Raw genomic sequence first — 23,830 nt, 5'->3', positions numbered from 1 at the left:
TACGACTGACCAGCCCCAATGTTGCTTAACTTAACCATTCCATTGACGACCTAACCCAATCTGCCACGGTGCCACATTTTATTATTATTATTATTATTTTTATCATTATTATTATTATTATTAGAAACAAGTTGTAAAATAACTTTGATGCTAGTGAAGAAGTCTTGGGCAGGTAATGGAAATAGGTTTTTGTTATCCATAGGATTATTTTCCTTTAGATATGTTGATTTTATGTCTCAAGGCCGCATTCTGCTTTGGCTCTGTTGAGTATGCTTGTGCTGGAAGACAGGAGTAGATTAATCTACAATGGTGAGTCTATCTCCCTTTATGGGGTGATCAACAATGTCTGAGTGCTTGCTGGCTGCTGTTTGACAGAGGAAGAAAATCTTGCTCTGATTGATGGATGAGATTTCCTCAAAAGCTGAATTTTAGCTCCAATGATTTTGCCGCAGCAGACTTGCTGAGTGTTGGGATAGCGCGGTGACTCAGCTGCAGGTATTTCCTGGCTAATACTCTGATTGGTTGATAGGTGGCTACCAGTTTTTCGGCTGTGTTGGCATTGCTCATGCCTGGTAACAGCATCTCTTGTAGTCTTAGGGTCATAGTGTTAGGTCATTATTGTTAAAGGGCACCTAATGTTGGTGGGCAGGAGGAATACTTCTTACATTGTGTTTCAGCTTATTTTGTTGGATTAGGAATAAATATAAGAATAGAAATGCATCACAAAGCAGCAATTGCCAGAATAGCAAAATACACTTAATAGTATGCAAAACTAATACAGTATTATTTCTCTAGATTTGTAAAAAGAATGTTCTCTGCAAATTCATTTTTATAGTTCAGTTTCATAAATAAATGTAGAAAGTCCTAAGCCTTTAAAATGGAAGATATCAGACACAAGTGAAATTACTGTAGGAGTAACGCATATCTCCAATGGAGGAAAAGCAACAAAAAGGACTGGTCTAAAGAGGCAACCGAGGAAGGATACAAAATGAATTAAAATAACTCATGACCAAAAGGAAAATGGCCAGTACTCATGAGAAAAGTAAAAATTTCCAAATCCTTATAGCATATCCAAGAGAGTTAAAATATAAGTGAACTACTTGAGAATATTTGACTATGGTACAGCACTCCATAAAGAAAGAGGGGAAAGAGTGCAGTAGTTCGTAAAGATCTGTTTGTAGATCCTGGGAAGCATAGGACACATCTGATGCCATTTAGCTTGCCTCACATACAAATGAGTTGCTTTGGTTAACAAACAATCAACCATGAGCTGTATATGCTCAGTGGAACTTATTTTTTCAACTCTTCAAGCCTTTGTGGGCAGAATTGTTTCTTAATGAAACAGGTAAATCATTAATATTTGTGGATTTCTTATAACAAATACTGCTTTATTGTTAGCATGCTGTAGTGTGTTTCAATAAAGATTTATTTACAGTACTTTAGTAGCATATAGTACTAGCTGTATATTGTTCTTAAAGCACTATACAAGTACTATGCCCCTTTATATGACCTAGGTGGGATATAAAATTTAACATTTCTCTGCTATATAAGCTGTAATCAATTGGATAGAAGATTGCTCATATTTATGGAAGGTTGGGTAGTTTTGATTAGATTACATCATATTTAAACAAAGTTTGGTGTAGTATTTGTTACATATCCACCCGCAGTACTACATTCTAGTTTAAGATGAAAAGTGTCGGTCCCAGATGTGATACCAAGTTCACTAATATTCTCTGCTCATTTTCTAATAGTATAGCTCAATTTTTGCAGCATTGTAATTATGGCAAAAATGTTATGGCTATGAAAATATGGTATACAGGCAGTCCCTGGGTTATGACTGGGATTCCGTCCTTGAGACGCGTTGTAAGCCGAAAATCGTAGTAAGCTGGAACATCATCAAAAATCCTAAGAAAACCTTACTTTTAATGTTTTGAGTGCATTAAAAACTATGTAAACTACATTCTTACTGCATTTTTCATCCCAAAAAACCTTCAGATATTGATTATTTTGCTTTTTTGTAATATTTCTTCTGCCAGATCAGCACTTTAGGCGCCGTAACCCTGGAACGTGTCGTAAGCCTGGAAATAATTTCTGATAAATATAATTGAAAAGTGCTGTAACCTCGTAGCGTCGTAAGCTGAACCCATCGTAAGCTGGGGACTGCCTTAATTAGTCATTTTAGTGAGCATAGGGTTTGTTTATAACCTTTTTAGTTACTTAGTTACTTTTACTAGAACCAATAATGTATTTAATTGTGTATATAATGTCCTCATTAAGTAGATAAATAGGTTATTTGTCCTGCAAGTAAGTGGTTTGATGGTGTGAAAGTGGTAAAGTACAGTGGTACCTCTTCATTGAATGTTGATGCCAAACATTCTGTTTTTCAAACTAAGTTTTCGAGGAAATTTTTTATTGTTTGTCAAACAAATACTCACACTTCGAACTGACTGATTATCTTTTTTATGTATGCAACTTACCAAGTAGTTACAGAGCTATAGTTTCTAAACCCGTCAGCAGCTAGAATTTTTTAAATTCGTGGTAACGCCAGTTTGTTTTGGTCAGGTGATCATCCCCCGTCCACTATCGGGGGAGAGAGGAACCAACACCGCACGAAAATCAGTTGTTTCTATTGGCTGGTACTGTTAATGCAGTTCAGTAGTCAGCAGAATTTTTGGAATTTCTTTACTATTGCTTACTGTTAAGTTATATGGTGAAGTACTCTTACATATTGGTAGCCTCTTTCAGTGATATTAGCTATTTAGGAATTCATATAAATAGTTAATTTTTGCACCGGAATTAGTCTTAGTATTGGGTCAGTCTACAGGCATGTCAGATACTAGCTCAACAGGAATTAGGTATTGCAGCAAAGGCTGCAATACAAGGATTGCTAAAGCTTGCAATGATCCACATTCAGTTTACACAGGTTGTAGAGGACAGACTTGCACACCAGAATGGACTTGTGGAGAATGTATTAATTAGGACAAGAGAACTTGGAAAATCTTGAATAGCTACAGAAACAAGTTAGATAGAGATAAAAAGAGAAAAGTGGCTTCTAGAGCTAAAGCTAAAAGCTTAGTTAGTCAGGAATTGTCAAATGATAACTTGTCTCTTTCTGAACCTTCTCCATCACCTGTCAATCCTAGTCCTTTCCCAGGTGCCAGTGACATTTCATTGATGAGTCCTGTCCATTGAAAAGGAGGGCTCGTAAAGTGACTCCCTCTCCAGTCCCCTGTAAAAACGCTAATCTTTTCCAAGAGGAGCAGCCTTCGTGTAGTTTTTGGGACTCTCCAGGGAGATTCTCTCAGGATCTGGAAGGAGAGGGACATCGTAGTGAGAGGATTTCTTCCTCTAAGTCTTGGTTTCGTCTAGAAAGTCTTCCTCTTGTAGACTTTCGGAAGTCAGGAGCAAGAAAGGCTCAGAGCGCTCTTTGGCACCAGATCCATGCCCTCTGGTACTGTATACGAGTGTGGGGAAGAGTAAGTTTCCAGAGATTTCATCGGCACCTGTTTGTACTTCTAACACTGAAGAACAGGTAATGCTTCGCCCAGTCTCACCTGTAGTTCACGAGACTCCGGGGGTACAGGATCCACGTCCGGAGTATGAGCGCCCATTGGCACAAAGGATGCCTACAGCACTGGAACTGATAATAATTCAAGAGAAGTTGGGGGCAAACAAGAGCCCACCAAGGTCCAAGTGCCCATTGTTGCCACAGTTTCTCAAACGCCAGATCAGCCATTGGCACCCAAAAGTTCATTGGCTCCCAAGCATCCATTGGTGCCAAGGGATCCATTTGCGCCCAATCGTCCATTTGCACCCGAGCATTCACTAGTGCCCGAACATCCGTTAGCACCTGGGTGTCCATCGTCACCGGAGGTCCATTGGTGCCCAAGTAGCCACAAGTGTCCAAACAGCCACTGGATCAGTTTGAAGCTCTTAGACAATCTTTGTCATCAGTTACGACTTCGGTCTTACCGACAGAATCACATTCTATGGCTGCCCCTGATCCTTCTTTTTCAGCTGTTCAGAGCAAGTTGAACAGCATTTTGTGTCTTAATCAGTTTTCAGTGCCCCCAGTTCAACCTCTAGAGAACTTGTCACCGATTCCTTCAGACGAAGAAGAGGAAGAAGGAGAAGAGGAGGATAAAAAGTTCTCTCACTGCATACAAAGCCCTGCTGTTTTACTTTGTAGTGTAGCAAATTTTTCTGACTTGTTCTCGCCGGTGACTCCTGTGTTGCTAGTGTCTTCCTACATGAGAGACAACCAAGAGGACTCGGCAAAATTACCTTTTCGGCACGGAAGGTGTTGAAGGAGATCAACCTTTGGCTGGAGGATAAGTGGGATTGGATTGCGGCAAAGTGGATTTCAGTTTCCCACCTTCTCATCTTTCAACAAGAAGACATCTATGTTACGAGACCGAAGAAGCTCTCTCTTTGGGTGTATCTGCCTCCGCACAGGGAGACTTTTCCGGTCTTATTGACTTGGCGAGAAGGTTGGCTTTCAGTTCAGCCAAGACCATGTTTACGGTTCAGAATTGGATCACCTCATGAAAAGTATTTTTAAAGTATTTGAGGTGATAAGTTTCCTGGACTGAACAGTGGGAGCCTTGGGCCATAAACATAAGGATTGTACTACGTTGAATGATGATGCCTTTGCAGAAATTTCGGGAGTTATCTCCTGTTTAGACAAAGGCATTAGAGAAGGATCCTCGGAACTAGCCTCTCTTCACATTAGGCATCTTAAAGAAGAGAGAACTTTGGTGTTCTTTCACCTCTAAAGGAGTTTGTCATAATCAAAAGTCTGCCTTGTTGTATTCTCCATTGGATAAGAAGCAATTTTTTCCAGAGGAGACAGTTGCTAGTTTCCTTGGAAGTGCAGAAGAGGGCAACACAAGAGCTTACACAATCCGCTAAACGTACTTGAGAGACTATTCCCAGTGTATGTCATTTGCCAGCCATGCACGGACTACCCTTTCGAGGCAGGGGATTTGTTAGATATTTCCTTAGATCGAGGGGTAGAGGACATTTCACCCGTAGATCTATCAAAAAATCCACAACCAACTCCTCTGCCAAAAAGTAATGTATCAGTCCTTCATGCACTAGTAGGAGCAAGACTCCTACATTTTTGGGAAGAATTGGAAGCGAGAGGGGCGGAATATTGGATCGTAAAGGTATTCAGAGAAAGTTACGATATTCCATTCAAGAGCAAACCTCTGTTATCAGACTCTCCAATAGCTTTGAGAACCTACTTAGAAAGTTCAGAGAAATTCATGGCCCTTTTGAAAAAAGTTTCCTCCCTCCTGCAGAAGAAAGCAATAGAGTTAGTAGAAGAGCCAATAACCCCAGGTTTCTACAATTGTCTATTCGTAGTACCCAAGTCATCGGAGGGCTGGAGGGCCATGTTGGACGTAAGTACTCTGAACCAATATGTGCAGAAGATAAAGTTCAAGATGGAGACGAATCAGTCAGTCTTATCATCAATCTGTCAGGGGGATTGGATGATCCCCAGCGATATGGAGAACACCTACTTTCACATTCCGATCCACCAAAACTCAAGAGATTCTGCATTTGTCTTCAAGAACAAAATTCATCTGTTCAGAGCCCTGTGTTTCGGGCTGTTGACCGCCCCACAAGTGTTCACTCAAGTCCTAGCTCCCATTGCGAAATGGTTACATCTAATCAGAATAAAAATATCCTTAGGTTTGGACAATTGGCTTCTCTGGTCACAAACAAAGGAGAGGTGTATGGAGGACCTTCAGAAAACTGACATTAAGTCAGGAATTAGGACTGTTAATAAACAGGTGAAAGTCACAGTTACTCCCATGTCAGGAGCTAGTCTATTTGGGGATGAGGATAGACTTAGTGACTTTTTGGGCTTTTCCATTCCCACAAAGAATAGAGTCGTTCTTACAGAATGTGGAGCATTTCTAGTCCTTCAGTGAAGGAATGGATGAGTCTATTGGGCACGCTATCCTCAATAGAATAATTTGTGACTATGGGGAGACTGTATATGAAGAATCTACAGTTCTTCCTCAGGGCAAACTTATGTTCTGAGTCACACAAGAAATAAAGGAGGACCTGCAGTGATGGAAGTTAAGAGACAGGCTTGTAGAAGGGAAATCTCTCCTACCGCTGAGCCCCAACCTAGTGTTCTTCTCAGACGCGTCAGATCAAGGTTGGAGAGCAATTCTAGGGGGGAAAGGAAGTATCAGGCACTTGGAATGCACAACAAAAACAGTGGCATATAAATCGGAAGGAGTTGACCGCCATCCACTGGGGGTTGTTGGAACTTGCGGAGTGGCGGTACATTTGGACAGTATGACAGCACTCTTGTACATAAGAAAACAAGGAGTAACCCACTAATTTTCTCTTTGCGAGACAGCAAGAACCCTATTGTTATGGGCGAATCAGAATCAAACCAAATTATTAATGAGGTTCGTTCAGGGGAAACTCGATGTACTCACAGACGAACTAAGCCGCAAAAAGTAGGTCCTTCACACAGAATGGATGATGAACCCTGTGGTATGCCTGGATTTGTGGAAACCCTGTGGAAAACCGATGATAGATCTGTTTGCCACAGCAAGAAACCATTCACCCCCTTTACTGTTCACCAGCCCCAGACCCGAAAGCATGGGCAACGGATGCAATGCTTTTGGACTCGTCGAACAAGGACTTGTATGTTTTTCTTCCATTCAGGATGGTGAGAGATGTTGCCAACAAATTCAGAACTCACCACAACATTGCAATGACTCTCATTGCTCCATTCTGGCCAGCGCAAGAATGGTTCCCAGATCTATTAGATCTACTGGTGGATTGGCCAAGATTACTCCCTCAGAAGTCAAATCTACTTCAGGACGTTCCATCAAGGACTGTCCACTCTGTCCCTAACAGACTGTCTGACGACTTACAAGTGAAGGGGTTTTCAAAACAAGCGGCAAGAGCTACTGTATTGCCCAATGGAGAAGGGAATTATCAAGTAATGTCTACCAGGCAAAGTGGACAGTTTTGAGAGCCTGGTGTAAAGAACATAACATTTCGTCTTCTAAGACATCTATAACGGAAATAGCAGATTTCATGTTATATCTGAGGACAGATAGAAACCTGTCTACCTCAGCTATCAAAGGTTATAAGGCAATGTTGGGATCAGTTTTTAAACACAGAGGATTAGAAGTATCGACGAATAGAGGTCTTTTGGATCTCATTAAATCCTTTGATACAGAAAAGCCTAAAGGTTCGAAGATATTATCATGGAACCTAGAGGTAGTCCTTAAATGGCTGTCGGAACCCCCATTTGAGCCATTGCACAGAGCATCAAGAGATTTGACGAGAAAAACACTATTTCTAGTAGCCCTGTTTACTGCAAAAAGGGTGAGTGAACTAAGTTCCATGGACAAGGGAATAGGATTTGCACAGGGTAATGCGGTATGTGCATTAACCTTAGGATTTTCAGTAAAAAAATAGACTCCTTCCAAGCTGTGGCCTCATTCTTTCAGTGTAAAAACCTGATGGAATTAGTAGGACCGGAAAAAGAACGGTTACCCTGCCCAGTCAAAGCTCTGAAATGTTATCTACAAAGGAAAGCAAAAATTAGGGGCCCATCCGATCATTTATGGTGTTCGGTAAAGAATCTTTTTCGTCCGATGTCTAATTTTCTTATGCAGTGTCATTGATGAATCTCATTCCCAAGTGAAAGAAACAGATTTTAATAAACTAAAAGTGAAGGCTCACGAGGTGAGAGCAGTGGCAATTTCCCTCTCCTTTAAACACAACCTCTCCTTGGATTCGATTATACAAGCAACATATTGGAAATGCAAATCAGTGTTTGCCTCACATTAGCTGTGAGAAATTGAAACGGTTTATGAAAATTGCAGTACCCTGGGTCCATATTTAGCGGCTGGCACAGCATTGGGTAAGGGAGTGTAGGAAGTCATCCCTTCCTAGCTTATCTCTTTGCCTTGAATAAGGTTGTTGAGTTTTAAGGGGAGCCTGGAGGTACTATTGGTGTACTAAGGGCACCCTTCAGTCAAGTGTATAGTTGGGTATGAATTTTATTATTATTTTGGAGGTGATATGTTTTTTACTCTGGTAATATGATATTATATGGTACTGCATTCTGGGCTGGTAATATGATGTTATATGGTACCGCATTCTGGGCTGGTAATATGATATTATATGGTACTGCATTCTGGGCAGGGGCATCCTTTGGTTTACCATGCTAGCCACAGACAATTCCTTAAGCTGCATGGATCCCATTTATTAGATGACGAATCCTAGCTATACCGCCACATCCCTATGAGTTAAAATGAGCGACTTCCAGAGGCAGTAATCATCTGTTCAGCTCTCTTAACAGGTAAGGAACCAACAAGCATTCACATGGATGCTAGCACTAAGTAGGTACATATTTTATATTCATTAATTTTAAAAGATATGTGCATATCCATGGATCCCACCTACTACAATGTGGGATTCAGCTATGTAACTTGGTACTTGGTAAGTTGCATACATAAAAATTACATTTTTATAATAAAATAAGATTTTATGTATACTTACCAAGTAGTTACATGATCAAAGCCTGCCCTCCTCCCCTCACATGGATAGTAGGGCATAAACAACTGATTTTCGTTCATTGGTTCCTCTCTCCCCCAATAGTGGGTAGGGGGGAGGATATCACCTGACCAAAACAAACTAGTGCTATCACGGATTTAAAAAATTCTAGCTGCTGATGGATTAGAAACTATAGCTATGTAACTACTTGGTAGTACTATACATTAAATCTTATTTTATTATAAAAATGTCATGTGTATACTTGAATTTGACGGTCTACTGCGTCTTGCAAGAAAAACTGTATTAACATGTTTTTTCCTTTACAATACATGTATAGTTTAATGATAACTATATTCAACAAAATAGATAAAAGAATAAAACATTTCAGTATAAAATTTAGCATAAAAGATGTACAAAATTGTATGTCACCATGGTGAAGTCACGCTCAGTTGACTTGAGACTGAATGAGGGAGGGTTGATATTGAGGAGAGAAGTAGAAGAGAGAGTTAAAATAGAATATTGCAATAAATATAATGATTGAATATGGAAACAATCAAATGCAATTCAAAAATAATAAGAATATAAAAAAAGTCTTAATTGAGCCAGTGTTTGGTGCGCCGAGTGAGACTGTATATGTAGTTTAATGATAAATAAATTACTTTTCACAATAAAATTTAGCATAAACGATGAAAAAAATTATATGTCATTGTGATAATGCACAGATAACTTGAGATAGAGGGAGGGAGTGTTTATATTTTTGAGTAATAATGAATGAATGATTTTAAGTTATCAGGCATGATATTGTTGAGGAGAGAAGGAGAAGAGACAGGAAAACCTTTACTATATGTATGTAAAAGCAGCACCAATTCACATGGAAAAATAAAATGTTATTTCACAATAGATTTAACATAATGATAAAACATGAAAACAATTGCAATCCAGTAATAAAAAAAAGCCAATGTTCACTGTGCTGAGTGAGACAATAGAGAGGAGATGGTGGTGGGTTATGGGTAGGAGGCAGGGGTCAGCTTCCCACTGACTTAACCAGCTGGGCTTGGATGAGTATTCACCCATTTCTTTCGCTTACACATGATTTTCCCAAATAATTACTTTTGGCTACAGTTAAATACCTATTATCGAGTGACAATTACTTTTTTGCACTGTAAAAGTTACTCGGTTCCATAATAAAGACACTGGTGCTGCATTCAACTTTTGTGTGCATTCAGTTGTTTGTTTAAACAACTTCTGTAAGAAAAGATGTTTAATCTCTCTTTCCTTTTCTTACTTGTATTCTTTACCTATTACTGTATGTACTTATTTGTTTGCAAAATCCTCATGTTTTTTTTAAATTCTGCCGTTTGCCAACAGTAAGTTGATGTATTGTGGCATAATTAACCTCTTTCTTGCACTTAAGATCCAAGTGTAAACATGTCAACAATCATACACGCTGATTATTCTCTCTCTCTCTCTCTCTCTCTTCTTCTCTCGTCTCTCTCTCCTCTCTCCTCTCTCTCTCTCTCTCTCTCTCTCTCTCTCTTCTCAGACACAATCGGGCACGCACACTTTAATTATCCTTGTAAAATGTGAATAAAATTGATTTTAGTAGGGAAAACCTCTCTATCGCGAGAGTATATATAATGTTCTAAAGGGTCCACAATAATACAAAGTGTTAAGAGTCCGTGTATAATTTTCAAGACTTTACAAAAAGCTTTTGAACCCTCCCCTGGGTTCATCTTCATCCCAAATGAACAATTAGTTACAACATGTACAGAGGTGAAATTTAAAAAAACGAGTCGTTGAAGATCGTTTGGTCCTTTAAGAGCTAACGACCGGTGTCAACGATCTGCAATGACTCTTGTTTTTAAATTCACCTCTGTACATGTTGTAACTAATTGTTCATTTGGACTGAAGATGAACCCAGGGAAGGGTTTGAAAGCTTTTTGTAAAGTCTTAAAAAATTTTGCACAGACTCTTAACACTTGTATTATTGTGGACCTTGTAGAACAAAATTGATTTTGTTATCAACCTTTGCCTACTATGACCATTTCAGTTTCCTGAAAGGGTTCCCGTCTCTCCTACCTCCAATCCTGCTGGCCGCACAGCATTTTTACCAGACAGATTGTAAATCGCATACAGAAGCAAATTTTTTCCAAAAATTTACTTTATATAACGTACTGTTGTATTACTTTACACTTAATTTAACTTTTGAACAGATTAAAATATAATACGTAGAAAAAAATTGAAAACAGGGACTTTTTGGGTTGGCTGGAGTGAGTGATCCTGATTTTCTTTATTTCTTATAGGGATATATGTTTCATATTTCGAACAAATTGCATTTTGACCAGCATTCTTGAATGGATTAAGTCTGAGGTACTATACTGTATTTGTTAAAAATTTTATGGAAGTTAATAGTTATTTCTCTTGCATTACAGCCCCTTGCGCTAACAGGAAGAGTCCACACGGGATATACTCCAGAAGATAGTTTTCCCCAAACGCCAACTCACACCAGTAGTTCTGAAATGTCTAGTAGTGGACAGCAACCCTCAGATAAATTACAAGCAAAATTTCCTTTAGTCGATGCCTTACTCAATTTGTGCCATAGCGCTGTAAGTACAGTAGTAATTATGTAGTTATATATTTTTCAACATAAGTTTTAGTCATACAGTACTATCATACCCATATCTGTTAGATTTGATTTCTTAATTCATTATTTAATGCTTAAGAGAATTTCAATATAACAATCTGATGGGGCTACATAGGTGTATAAGGGCCCCATGTTCATGTATACAATTGTCTTTTGTGGTTGTTCAAAGAGTAGAGCAACTAGCACTTCCAGCATAGTTTTAGTTTTGCATATATTTCAGTTATTGTGTATTTTTGCTAAGTTTGCTTGTATTGTTGTTGATAAGTGGCAGCTGATTAGCAAACAAAAAGATGTTACTTTTTTCTTACAATTTATATTTAATGAATTATATTACTACCTTTAAGTATTATACTTATGATGATTTATGATTAGGTTGTCTTGTAGGCAATTTTGCCTGTCTGCATTTTTGTTTAATATTAAATATTAATGAAACAAATTCTGTAGTGAGCTAATGTTGCCAGTGTATCTCATGTGGTGCACTGTTGGCATTACTAAAGGGTGTTTGCAGCATCCCTTTGGCCTCTCTCTGTACTCACTTTTTAGCCTTTTGCTTTATTTCCATTCCTACTGCCTATCTTCAGTCTTGCTTATTGAACCTCTCAAACTATTACTTCTTAGTGCAACTGGCTGTTTGGCCCAATTTCACCATAACATCGCCTTTAGTTTCTAAACCTCCTTATTTTGTTGTTCTCACTATCTTTGGTGTTGAATGGCTTTAAGAACCCCAGTGCTTGGGTTGACAGCCAAAATTTCATAAAATCAGTTAACAAGAGAAATTTGGTTCTGTTAGTTCTGTAATTATTTTATTACTATTGATCTGCGTACCTTGTAAGTACTACATGGACTCTGTGACAGTTTTAAAAACATGATGTTGCACTTCATTCACTTTATCGTTTTATCTCAGTCCATGTTAAATGTTGTTGGATTCCAGCATCATTGGAGCACATGGAAACTTAGATAGGTTGACTGGATAGTCTGTCCACTAAAAAACCTTTGAATCTAACAAATGAAGAGTTCTCCATACCCTTCATGAGCTTTGAACCCACACATGGTATAAACTAGCAAAGCAAGCTGCAGTTGAATTGATTTATTCCATTAAGATGTGTAACTTTTTGTAATTTTTTGTTATGTCATAACCTTACTTGTGAAGATCTGGTAAATCAGATCAAATTGGAACAAGTCAAGAACATTGTATATCCTTGGAAGCACAGCACAGTAATTTACCCAAGGGATGGGAAATTGTCTTTGACCATTTTTGTGTAAGACACACGCTTCAGAGATGAATTTTTGATGGGTAGTGGGAATCAACCACACTCTGTGCCTGCTGGTTCCTTTGACTTTAAGGCATTTGGTAGCTGAATGCCACGGTATTGCAGATTTTAAAAATGAGTACCTAGCTGAGTTGCAGGGACCTCCATGTGAAGATCCTTGGAGAAAATGTTGTGTGCAATGCCAGTGTCATTTTTATATAGGTATATTTCATAAGAGTGTATGTACATGGCAAAGGAATTAAGTTGTTACTGTATTGTTATTTTCAATTCGTATCTATGGTTTAAAATTGATGCTAACCCCTAGCATTGAAAATCTGATGGAAAAACATGTTTATGATGATGATTTTTACACCTGAAGTGCTATTTGTGCAGAATGCAGCAGACAGAGCACTGAGCCTGACATTAGCTATCTTATACCTTTAACCTATTTCTCACATTGTGAGAAATGAATGTTTACTCTAAGAAATTGAATTTGTATAAAAGAATTACACTTATTTCATGATTGTAATTCTTTTGTACAAATTTATGGTAATTTCTTATACTACTAATACATTTCTTTCAAGCTCAAGAGTGGGCCAAAAATTAGGTTTGTTTTTATGGAACAAATTTTAATTTTATGTATGCAACTTACCAAGTAGTTACATAGCTATAGTTTCTAAAACCGTCGGCAGCTAGAATTTTTGAAATTTGCGGAAGCGCCAGTTTGTTTTGGTCAGGTGATACCCCCCGCCCACAATTGAGGGAGTGAGGAACCAACACCATCCGAAAATCAGATGTTTCTGCCGGCTGGTACTGTCAACACAGTTTCAGTAGCAGCGGAATTTTTTGAATTCTTTGCCGTCGCTCTTTGTTGGAGTTATTTGGTGAAGTACTCTGAATATTGGAAGTTTTTTTTCGGTGATAGCTATTTAGGAATTGATAATAGTTTTAAATAGTTTTGCACCGAAATTCACTAGTTGTGAATTGGTCTACATAATAGCAGACATTAGTTCATCTGGGATTAGGTATTGTAGTAAAAGCTGCAATACTAGGATTGCTAAAGTGGGTAATGATCCCCATTCAATTGCACAGGTTGTAGGGGACAGAATTGTACACCAGATCAAACTTGTGGGGAGTGTATTAATTAGGATCAAAGAAATTGGAAGATCTTGACTAGTTACACGAACAAGTTAGAGAGAGATAAAAAGAGAAAAGCGGCTTCTAGAGCTAAAGCAAAAAACTTAATTAGTCAGGAATTGTCTAATGATAATTTGTCTTTTCTGAACCTTCCCCTCCACTTGTCATTCCCAGTCCTAATCTTGGCTCTCTCACACCCGTACCCAATGCTGTGACCAATTTAGAGGCAAGAGTCGATCAGAAATTTTCGATCATGCTCCAAGCAATGAAGAAATTAGGAGCGTCTGTAAAAGCTCTAATGGACAAGGTAAGTGGTGAAGTGAGTGCAAGTGTAAGTGTTGTGGAGGAGGTGGCTGTTCGGCCCACTAATTTTCATAGGCAAAGGTCCCTGTCAAACTCCCCCAGAACCTGGGAGGAGGCACACTGGTAGCCCAAGGGAGGTTAGTGGGGTCTGCCCACGAGCAGTCGCCCCCTCAGGCGATTTTGTAGACAAATCCCAGATCGCAACAGAGCGCCATTGGAAAGGCGTCTCTAAAGGAGTACCGCTGTCGTCTAGTGCTTTCAGCTCCGGGGAGTCCTCTCCCAGGCGCCAGTGGCGATTCATGATGAGTCCTGTCCATTGAAAAAGGTAGGGCTCATAAGTTGTCTCCCTCTCCAGTCCCCTGTAAAAAGCCTAGCCCTTTACGGAAGAAACAGCCTTCATGTTGTTTTTGGGACTCTCCAGAGAGATTCTCTCAGGATACGGCAGGAGAGGGACGTCGTAGTGAGAGGATTACATCCTCTAAGTTGAAGTCAGCAGACGTTCAGAGGTGAAGAGTACGGGGAAGAGTAGACTCTCGGAGATGTCTTCAGCACCGGTCCGCACATGTAATACTGAAGGACAGGTAAGACTCCCACTAGTCCCTCCTGTAATCCCCGAGACTCCTGGGAGACATCTTCAGCATTCAGAGCATGAGAACACGCCGACTCCCAAGCGCCCATCGGCACCACAGTTTGCCTGCTCGCCAGAGCAGCCTTTGGCACCCGGAACTTCCACGGCGACACTAGAACAACCTTTGGCTCCCGAGCGTCCATTGGCGCCCAGGAATACAGTTGCAACCGAGCGTCCACGAGCACCCGAGCGTCCGCTAGCACCCGAGCGCCCACTAGCACCCAAGCGTCCGCTAGCGCCAACTAGCGCCCGAGCGTCCGCTAGCCCCTGAGTGCCCGCTAGTACCCGAGCATCTACAGGTATACATATATGCAACCAAGTGCACAGAGGGACCAGTCTGAAGCGCTCACAAACAGCCTATGTCATCAATTTCAGCTTCGGGCCTACCGACAGGACTTCAGGTGATGGCTGCCCCCGATCATTCTCTGTCAGCCATCCAGAATAAGTTAGACAGCATTTTGGGATTTATTCAATCTGCGACGCCCCCTATCCAACCTGTAGAGACTTTTTCACCTATTTCTTCAGCCGAAGAAGAATAGAAAGGAGAAGAGGAGGATAAAGAGTCTTCTCTCACTGCCTACAAAGCCTTGCTCTTTTACTTTGTAGACAATTTTTCAGATTCATTCTCGCCAGTAACCCCCACGTCTCCGTGTCTTCTTACATGAGGGACAACCAGGAAGACTCCAGGAAATTACCGAAACTATTACTGTCTTTTTTGGCTCGAAAAGTGTTAAAGGAAATTAACCTTTGGCTTGAGGATAAGAGGGATCAAGGCAAGGTCAATTTCTACTTTCCTCCTTCTCGTCTTTCAACTAGGAGACACTTGTGTTACGAAACTGGAGAAGCTCTCTCTTTGGGTGTGTCTGTGAGAAGATCGGCTTTCAACTTGGCCAAGATAATGTTTACGGCGTCAGAATTAGACCACCTCATTAAGAATATCTTTAAGGTATTCAAAGTTTTTAGAGTCCTGGACTGGACAGTACAAGCCTTGGGACGTAAACTGAAGAGCTATTCAATGTTGAGTGAGGAAGCTTTTACAGACATTTCGGGAGTGATCTGTTTAGATAAGGGGATTAGAGAAGGTTCCGCGGAACTAGCCTCTCTCTTCATGTTAGGTATCCTAAAAAAGAGAGAGCTATGGTGTTCTTTTACATCCAAGGGAGTTTCTCGTACCCAAAAGTCTGCCTTGTTATATTTGCCCTTGGATAAGAAGCACCTGTTTCCAGAAGAGACAGTAGTGCTAGTTGCCTCCAAATTGCAGAAGAAAGCAACACAGGATCTTCTCTCGTATTCCACTAACAGACTAGAGAAAATATCCCTAGTGTACGCCCCTCGCCAGCCAGCCGAGGACAACCCTTTCGGGGCAGGGGATTCGGTAGATATTTCCCAAGATCAAGGGGCAGAGCACGTTTCACCCTTAAATCTGTTAAAAAATCCTCAACCAACCCCTCGACCAAGAAGTAGTGTATCAGTCCTTCGTGCGCCAGTAGGAGCGAGGCTCCATCAGTTTTGGGAAGAATGGGAAGCAAGAGGGGCGGAACCTTGGATCATAAAGGTTTTAAGAGAAGGTTACGCTATTCCATTCATGAGAAAGCCACCGTTATCAGGCTCTCCGATAGCTTTGACAGCCTACTCAGAAAATTCAAAGAAATTCATCGCCCTTTCGGAAGAGGTTTCGTCTCTTGCAAAAGAAAGCAATAGAGTTAGTAGAGGATTACTAATACCATGGTTTTACAATCGTCTGTTCGTTGTTTTTCCCAAGTCATCGGGGGATGGAGACCTGTATTGGACGTAGCACTCTGAACCTTTATGTGCAAAAGACAAAGTTCAAGATGGAGACGAATCAGTCTGTCCTTTCATCAATCCGTCAAGGGGATTGGATGATCTCCATCAATATGGAGGACACATATTTTCACATCCCAATACACCAAAACTCAAAGAGGTTTCTCCGTTTTGTCTTCAGGGACAAAATATACCAGTTCAGAGCGCTGTGTTTCGGGCTTTCAACCGCACCACAAGTGTTCACCCGAGTGCTAGCTCCCATTGCGAAATGGTTACATCTAGTCGGGATAAGGATATCCCTTTACTTGGACGATTGGCTTCTCCGTCACAAACAAAGGAGAGTTGCACGGAGGACCTTCAGAAAACCCTGACTTTAGCTCAGGATCTAGGACTGTTAATAAACAGACGAAAGTCGCAGTTACTCCTCAGTCAGGAATTAGTCTATTTGGGGATGAGGATCACTCAGTGAGTTTTCTTTTCGGGCTTTTCCATCCCCACAAAGAATCGAGTCGCTTGCAGAAGGTAGTGAAATTTTTAGTTCTCCAGGAATGCTCTGCAAGGAATGGATGAGTCTTTTGGGCACTTTCTCCTCAATAGAACAGTTCGTGACACTAGGGAGACTGCATATGAGGAACCTACAGTTCTTTCCTCAGAGCGAATTGGAACAGAAAGAAGTTTCCGGACTCTTTTGTGTTCCCTATCACACAGGAAATAAAGGAGGACCTGCAATGGTGGAAGTTAAGAGACAGACTTGCGGAAGGGAGATCCCTCCTCCTGCAGAGCCCCAACCTAGTGTTCTTTTCAGATGCATCAGATCAAGGTTGGGGAGCGATTCTGGGGGAATAAAAAGTATCAGGAGTTTGGAATGCAGAATAAATACAGTGGCATATAAATCGAAAGGAACTGACCACCATCCATGGGATTGCTGAAGTTCGTGGACGAAGTTCGCAACAAGTAGTGGCATACACTCGGACAGCACGACAGCGCTCTCCCCTACATAAAGAAACAAGAAGGGACACTCGTTTTCTCTTTGCGAGACGGCAAGGAGCCTGCTGGTATGGGCGAATTGGAATCAAACCACATTAATTCCGAGGTTCGTTCAGGGGAAACTCAAAGTTCTCACGGACGAACTGAGCCGCAGGAGGCAAGTGCTTCACACGGAATGGATGATGAATCCAGTGGTATGCCTCGAATTATGGAAACTCTGGGGGAAACTTATGATGGATCTGTTTGCCACAGCAAGGAACTATCGTCTCCCCCTTGACTGTTCACCAGCCACAGACCTGAAAGCATGGTCGACAGATGCGATGCTTTTGGACTGGTCGAACAAAGACTTGTATGCTTTTCCTCCATTCAAGATGGTGAGAGAAGTCATCAACAAATTTGGAATGCATCACAACGTTTCGATGACTTTCATTGCTCCATTCTGGCCAGCGCAGGAATGGTTTCTAGATCTTTTAGATCTTCTAGTGGATTGGCCAAGGTTACTTCCTCAGAGAACAGATCTACTCAGACAACCCCACTTCAGGAGGTTCCATCAAGGGCTATCCACTCTGTCTCTAACCGCTTACAGACTATCCGACAACTCTTACGAGCGAAGGGGTTTTCAAGACAAGCGGCGAGAGCTATTGCGCAGTGCAGAAGGGAATCTTCAAGTAAAGTCTATCAGGCAAACGTGGGCGTGTGTTTAGAGCCTGGTGTAAAGAGCATAATGTTTCATCTTCTAAAAACAACTATAACAGAAATAGCAGATTTTCTTTTATATTTGAGAACAGATAGAAATCTGTCTACTGCAACTATCAAAGGCTATAAGGCGATGTTAGGGTCTGTTTTCAAGCACAGAGGATTGGAAGTGTCGTCGAATAGAGATCTTGCAGATCTCATTAAGTCCTTCGATATAGAAAAACCCAAAGGTTTGAAGATATTATCTTTGAACCTAGATGTAGTACTTGAGTGGTTGTCGGAAACTCCGTGTGAGCCATTGCAAAGAGCATCGTTAAGAGATTTGACAAGAAAGACCTTATTCCAAGTAGCTCTGTCTACAGCTAAAAGAGTGAGTGAAATAAATGCCATGGACAGGAGAATAGGCTTTGCACAGGGTAATGCAGTTTGCGCATCAACCTTGGGGTTTTTGGAAAAAAACGAGATCCCGTCCAAACCATGGCCTCGTTCGTTCAGTATCAAAAACCTCACGGACTTGGTTGGACCGGAAGAAGAGGAGAGGTTGCTCTGCCTGGTCAGAGCTCTGAAATGTTATTTACAAAGGACAGAGAAGATTCGGGGCCCATTCGATCGTTTATGGTGTTTGGTAAGGAATCCGGCGCGCCCGATATCTAAAAACGCCCTGGCATTCTTCTTACGTAGCGTGATTGTAGATGCTCATTCACAAATGAAAGAAACCAACCGTAATAAACTTAAAGTGAAAGCTCACAAGGTAAGAGCAGTGGCAACCTCTCTCTCGTTTAAACACAATCTCTCTTTGGACTCGATTATTCAAGCAGCGTATTGGATGTGTAAATCAGTGTTTGCCTCGCATTACTTGCGTGATATTGAAACAGTATATGAAAATTGCAGTACCCTAGGTCCGTATTTAGCGGCGGGCACAGCATATGGTAAGGGTGTGTAGGAAGTCATACCTTCCTAATCTATCTCTTCACCTTGAACGAGGTTGTTGAGTTTTTTACGGGAGCCTGGAGGTACTATGGATGTACTAGGAGTACCCTTCAGTCAAGTGTAGAGTTGGGTATGAATTTTATGGTTATTTGTTTTTGAGGTGATGATGATCTACTTTTGTTTGGGTAGGGGCATGATTTGGTTGACCATGCTAGCCACGGACATTCCTTAGCTGCATGGGTCCCACTGTTTAGAGGATGAGCCATGGCTATACCGCCACGTCCCTATGAGTCAAGACAAGCGACTTCCAGAGGCAGTAATCAACATGGTTCAGCTTCTCCTTACCAGGTTAAGGAACCAAACAAGCACTCTGCATGGATGCTAGCTCTAAATATATATTTTGTATAATTAAATTTTAAAAAGTTATGAGCATATCCATGGATCCCACCTCCTACAATGTGGGATTCAGCTATGTAACTACTTGTAAGTTGCATACATAAAAATGACTTTTTTATGAAAATAATATTTTATGTATACTTACCAAGTAGTTACATGATCAAGCCTGCCCTCGTCCCCTTATATGGATAATAGGACATAAACAACTGATTTTCGGACGGTGTTGGTTCCTCACTCCCGATAGTGGGCGGGGGGTATCACCTGACCAAAACAAATCAGCGCTTCCACGAATTTCAAAAATTCTAGCTGCCGACGGTTTTTAGAAACTATAGTTATGTAACTACTTGGTAAGTATACGCTAAAATCTTATTTTATCGTTTTATCGTTTTCTGCCGCAAAGCAGTGGCTTAATCTAAATTGTTTAATTGTTAATTCTGTACATCCTACAGTACATTCTATGCAATTTTTTTATAATTGGAAAGGGCTTATTGGATACTTTTCCTTTGTCCTTCAACCTTTTAAATTAAGTCTCATTAGGTCCTCATGAGTTCCATGTAATATTTACTAGGTTTAACAAGATATTCAACTACTGTATTTTTTAATTCAGATACCATGGTACTGTCTATTGGTTTTTAAATTGAGTGTTGGATTAACTGAAAACTAAATTTTTGTGTTTTGCTACAGGACAGCAAAATAGCCAACAGTGCACACGAATGTCTTATTGGGAATTGCAGTTGTCAGGGAAAGTCGAGTAGTAGCACAATATCAAGGCATTACATTGCTTCCCTCATTACTTGGCCACACGACTTGTGACGTCAGCAGAAGAAATTCCTGTTGATTCAGAGCCAGCTCTTATAGAAGATATACCAATGTCAGACAAAGCAAGGTTTGTGGAAATTTGCAAGATCTTATTTTAGTTTTTAAAGATATATTAAGCTAATTATCATACTTAAACTTTGCTTGCTCCATAAGAATTGAGAATTGATCTTGGGTGTCCAGATACAAAATTGTTAATGAGGGTCTTGTTGCTTGCTTTTAACTTCAGATTATTCAGCAAAATAGTTATGGAATTTTTTCATGTTTAATTATCAGTAAATTGGGTTTTATTGGTTAATGCTTGTAGTAAAACTTATGTGTTAGGATTTTTAGATTATCATAAACTACCTTTGTTTATATGCAAATCCATTACTGTTTAATAAGTTACTTGACATTTTGCTGAAAACTAAGTCACCTCATTACCTGTAGGAGAAAAGATGAAGATCAGCTAGCTTTGATAGATTGGCACATGCACATAGGTATCCTCAGGACTGTGGGTTGACTGATACTTTTGTATTTTTTGTGCCAACTGGTCAACACTTTACAGAGATTCCAAGACTTTTGGAAGTGTTCAGGATTACTGTAATTTCTTTAGAATTTTATTGTATTTTGACATTTCCTTTCTGTGCTTGTCATATCATTGGTTGTCATTATCATTAAAGCCTTGGTTGTTGACATCTTTATACCCTATTGTTATTGCTAATGCATCTAAGAAAAGAGCCAAAGCAAGTATCAGATTATAAATTAACCTCAAAGGGCCAACCAAATTATTATAACTGCTTTCAAAGATCACAGAACCAGGGAACAACATCCAGCAAAATTAATTTGAAATGTTCTACCCCAAGATATTGGTAGCTTTTTATTTCATATACTACTACATATACAATAATTTTTGTTATTGTCAGGTATTAGGTAGAATTTAGTTTTTACTATACATGTAACTTACCCAAGTAATTACCAATAGCTGAGAGCTCACTACTGTGGCAATTAAATCTTACAAATTGTGTGGTGGAGCCACCATCGCTAGTGTAGATGTGTAGGACCCGCCCACTTTTGGGACCGATAAGTACAAAACTGCAGAGAGAACCAATTCATTTGCTACTGGCATCCAACTAACATTGGTGATTTTGGTAGTCTTTTTATCGTCATAGTTGGGGTTTATTGCAGTATTCCTTGGTGACGGTACTTGCACATTTTGTGGTTTTCGTTTACTTAGCTATTGATCACTTATGTCAGATTCTAGTGCCTTGAGCATTAGGTATTGCTCAGAAGGATGTAGAACCAGATTAAAAAAATTTTCTTACGATTCACATTCTAAGTATAGGGAACAGACTTGTTCTAGGGACCTATCATGTCCAGAGTGTGTAGATTTGGATGAAGTTAAATGGAAAACCTTGAATTCTCATTTAGATTAGTTAGCAAGGGATTGGAAGAGGAAGGGCGTAGAGCCGAAAGTAATGCTATCGTAGAGAAGTTCTCCGTCATTAGTTGAGGAATTTCCTATTCCTGCTCAACCTCCTATCTCTTCCCCAATAATATTAGCCCTCCTACTTCTTTACCAGTCACTCCTACTTCAGGCTCCCGTGATTCCAAGCCCGACACCATTGCCAGCCTTGATATTAAGTATGAGAAGAAATTTGAGTTCTCGCTAAGGCGATAGTAGATCTTGGCTCCTTTTTCGGGGGGGGGGGGGTTGTTTTGTGGAGAGTTCGCCTCTCAAAAGTGCAGTAATTAGTGATAGTGTTGTGTTATCTGAGGAGGTGGGCTGTTGGCCCACCAGTTTCTAGACGAAGGTCGCTGTCCCGCTCCCCGGCACTGGGTGAAAACATACTGGAAGTCCAAGGGAGGCTGGAGGGGTTTGCCCCCAGACAGTTGCCTCCCTCCATTGCACCTGTTGTTGGCTTCACAGGGAGGTGCAGAGCACCATTGGAAAGGTGTCTTATTTAGTATTTCACATCTGTCGTCGGGTTCTTCAGTGTCGTCCTCAGAAAAGAGGCGTCGTCGGCACAGATTGTCAGCCTGTAGGCCGCTGAAGAGACATTCCTTGCTCACTGACAGCTCTCCGCCTCCTGTTAAGAAGTAGAGAGGTTGGTATCGACCCTCAGTCATCATGTAGCTTCCAGGTTTTGCTTATTCATCCCTTTTTTGAGCTGCCAGGTGTTCACCATTGTCTGAACGCCCGTCACATCAAGATTTCGTAGTGGCTGCTGCCTTACACCCGTCAGCCTCTCTGAGCCCAGTAGCGCCCGTAGCTGACCAAGTAACTCCTGCACCCTGAGCATTCGACTCCCCCTCAGGTAGCTTGGCGCACTCTGCTTCCTGCTCGGCACCTGCGACTGCCCATTCGGCACCCGCTTCTGTTTGCTTGGCTGTTGCTTCTGTTGACTTGGCTCCTGCTTCAACTCGCTCGGCGCCCGGAGTTACACCCAATCTGGGGCGCTTGGCGCCAATGGCAACAGCCTCAGTTCCGGACACCATTCCTGATCCTACTTTGGGCATATGCAGATGAGTCTTTGGCTCCACTCAAATGTCAGCTGGGATGAGCTGATGAGTTTTATGAAGAATGAAACTCCTTCAAGCAATAAGGAGAATGTTCTCTCTATTTCGTCAGAGGACAAAGCAATAGAGCAAGAAAACCCAACCTCATTCAGCTTACTGGTCTCTGTTAGCTTTCTTCTTGGAGAGTTATTCAGATTTCTTCTCTCCAGGGAAGCCAGCAGCTCCCGCCTCTACTTTTAGCAGCGGAAAGCTCCAGTAGAAGAACTTCCTCACATGGTTTTTTTATCCTCCGCTTCCAAGATAGCATTGAAAGAGGTGGAAGTTTGGTTGGCTAATAAGAGGGATCTTGGCAAGGCTACATTTGCGTTCCCTCCATCGAGACTTATTGAGAAATGCTACAGATATTACCTGACAGGCGAGACTCCTTCCCTGGGAGGGAGTTTCTGCCTCCTCCCAGGGAGATTTACTCTGCCTGAGTGTACTCGGCCAGATGCTCAGTGTTCAGAGTGGCTAAAGTATTTTTCACTTTGCCAGAAATAGACCATCTGGTGAAGAACATTTTCAAGATATTGGAAGCATTTAGTTTCTGAGACTGGACGTGGGCGCTTTGGCAATGAAGATAGAGAACTGTTCGCTTGTTGCAAGAAGACCTGTCAGACAATTGGTTGGGAGTGCTTTCGTGTGCAGGCAGGGCAGTTAGAGACAACTTCCAGTGAAGTAGCTTCTCTTTTCGCTATGGGCCAACTGAAGAAGAGGGAGCTGTGGTGCTTGTTTATCTCTAAGGGAGTTATGTCCACGGAGAAGTCCGCACTGTTGTTTTCTCCTTTGGATAAAACTTTATCTATTTCGCAGACAACGGTAAGAGGCATACTGGCAGATTGTCAGAGTAAATCCACGACAGATTTGTTAAACACAGTCAGCCAAGAAACAGAAGGAGCCAGTAGCCACAGCTTACAAGTCGGTCCTCTCCTCTTCAGCTTTGCCCCTTCGAGGAAGCAGTGCTTGTTCTCGATCTAGGCCTAGATCAAAACTTGCACCCAGGCTACAGAATTGGTTAGGAAGGCTAATATCAAAGCTACCAAAAAGCAGTGAGTTGTGCGTCTCCCATGTTACTGTAGGAGCAAGGTTCCATTTATTTTTCTGGAGGGAATGGAGTGACAGAGGTGCAGATCCTTGGGTGGGTTCAGCTGTTTAAGGGAAGGCTATTTCATACCTCTCCTA

General features: G+C 41.0%; 1 protein-coding gene across 1 annotated transcript in view; it reads left to right on the top strand.

Annotated features, from left to right (window-relative positions):
* The window catches only part of LOC135212695 (FHF complex subunit HOOK interacting protein 2A-like), a 177,018-nt gene that overhangs the window by 59,696 nt on the left and 93,492 nt on the right, over window positions 1–23,830 (top strand). Inside the window, exon 6 of the mRNA XM_064246378.1 lies at window positions 10,974–11,147. Within this exon, the coding sequence (XP_064102448.1) occupies window positions 10,974–11,147 (174 nt within the window). The remainder of the gene's footprint in view (window positions 1–10,973; window positions 11,148–23,830) is intronic.

This window comes from Macrobrachium nipponense, chromosome 41 (genome assembly GCF_015104395.2).
Source record: "Macrobrachium nipponense isolate FS-2020 chromosome 41, ASM1510439v2, whole genome shotgun sequence".
NCBI lineage: Eukaryota > Metazoa > Arthropoda > Malacostraca > Decapoda > Palaemonidae > Macrobrachium > Macrobrachium nipponense.
The sequence above is the reverse complement of the archived record's forward strand: the minus strand, read 5'-3'. Positions and strand labels throughout refer to the sequence as shown.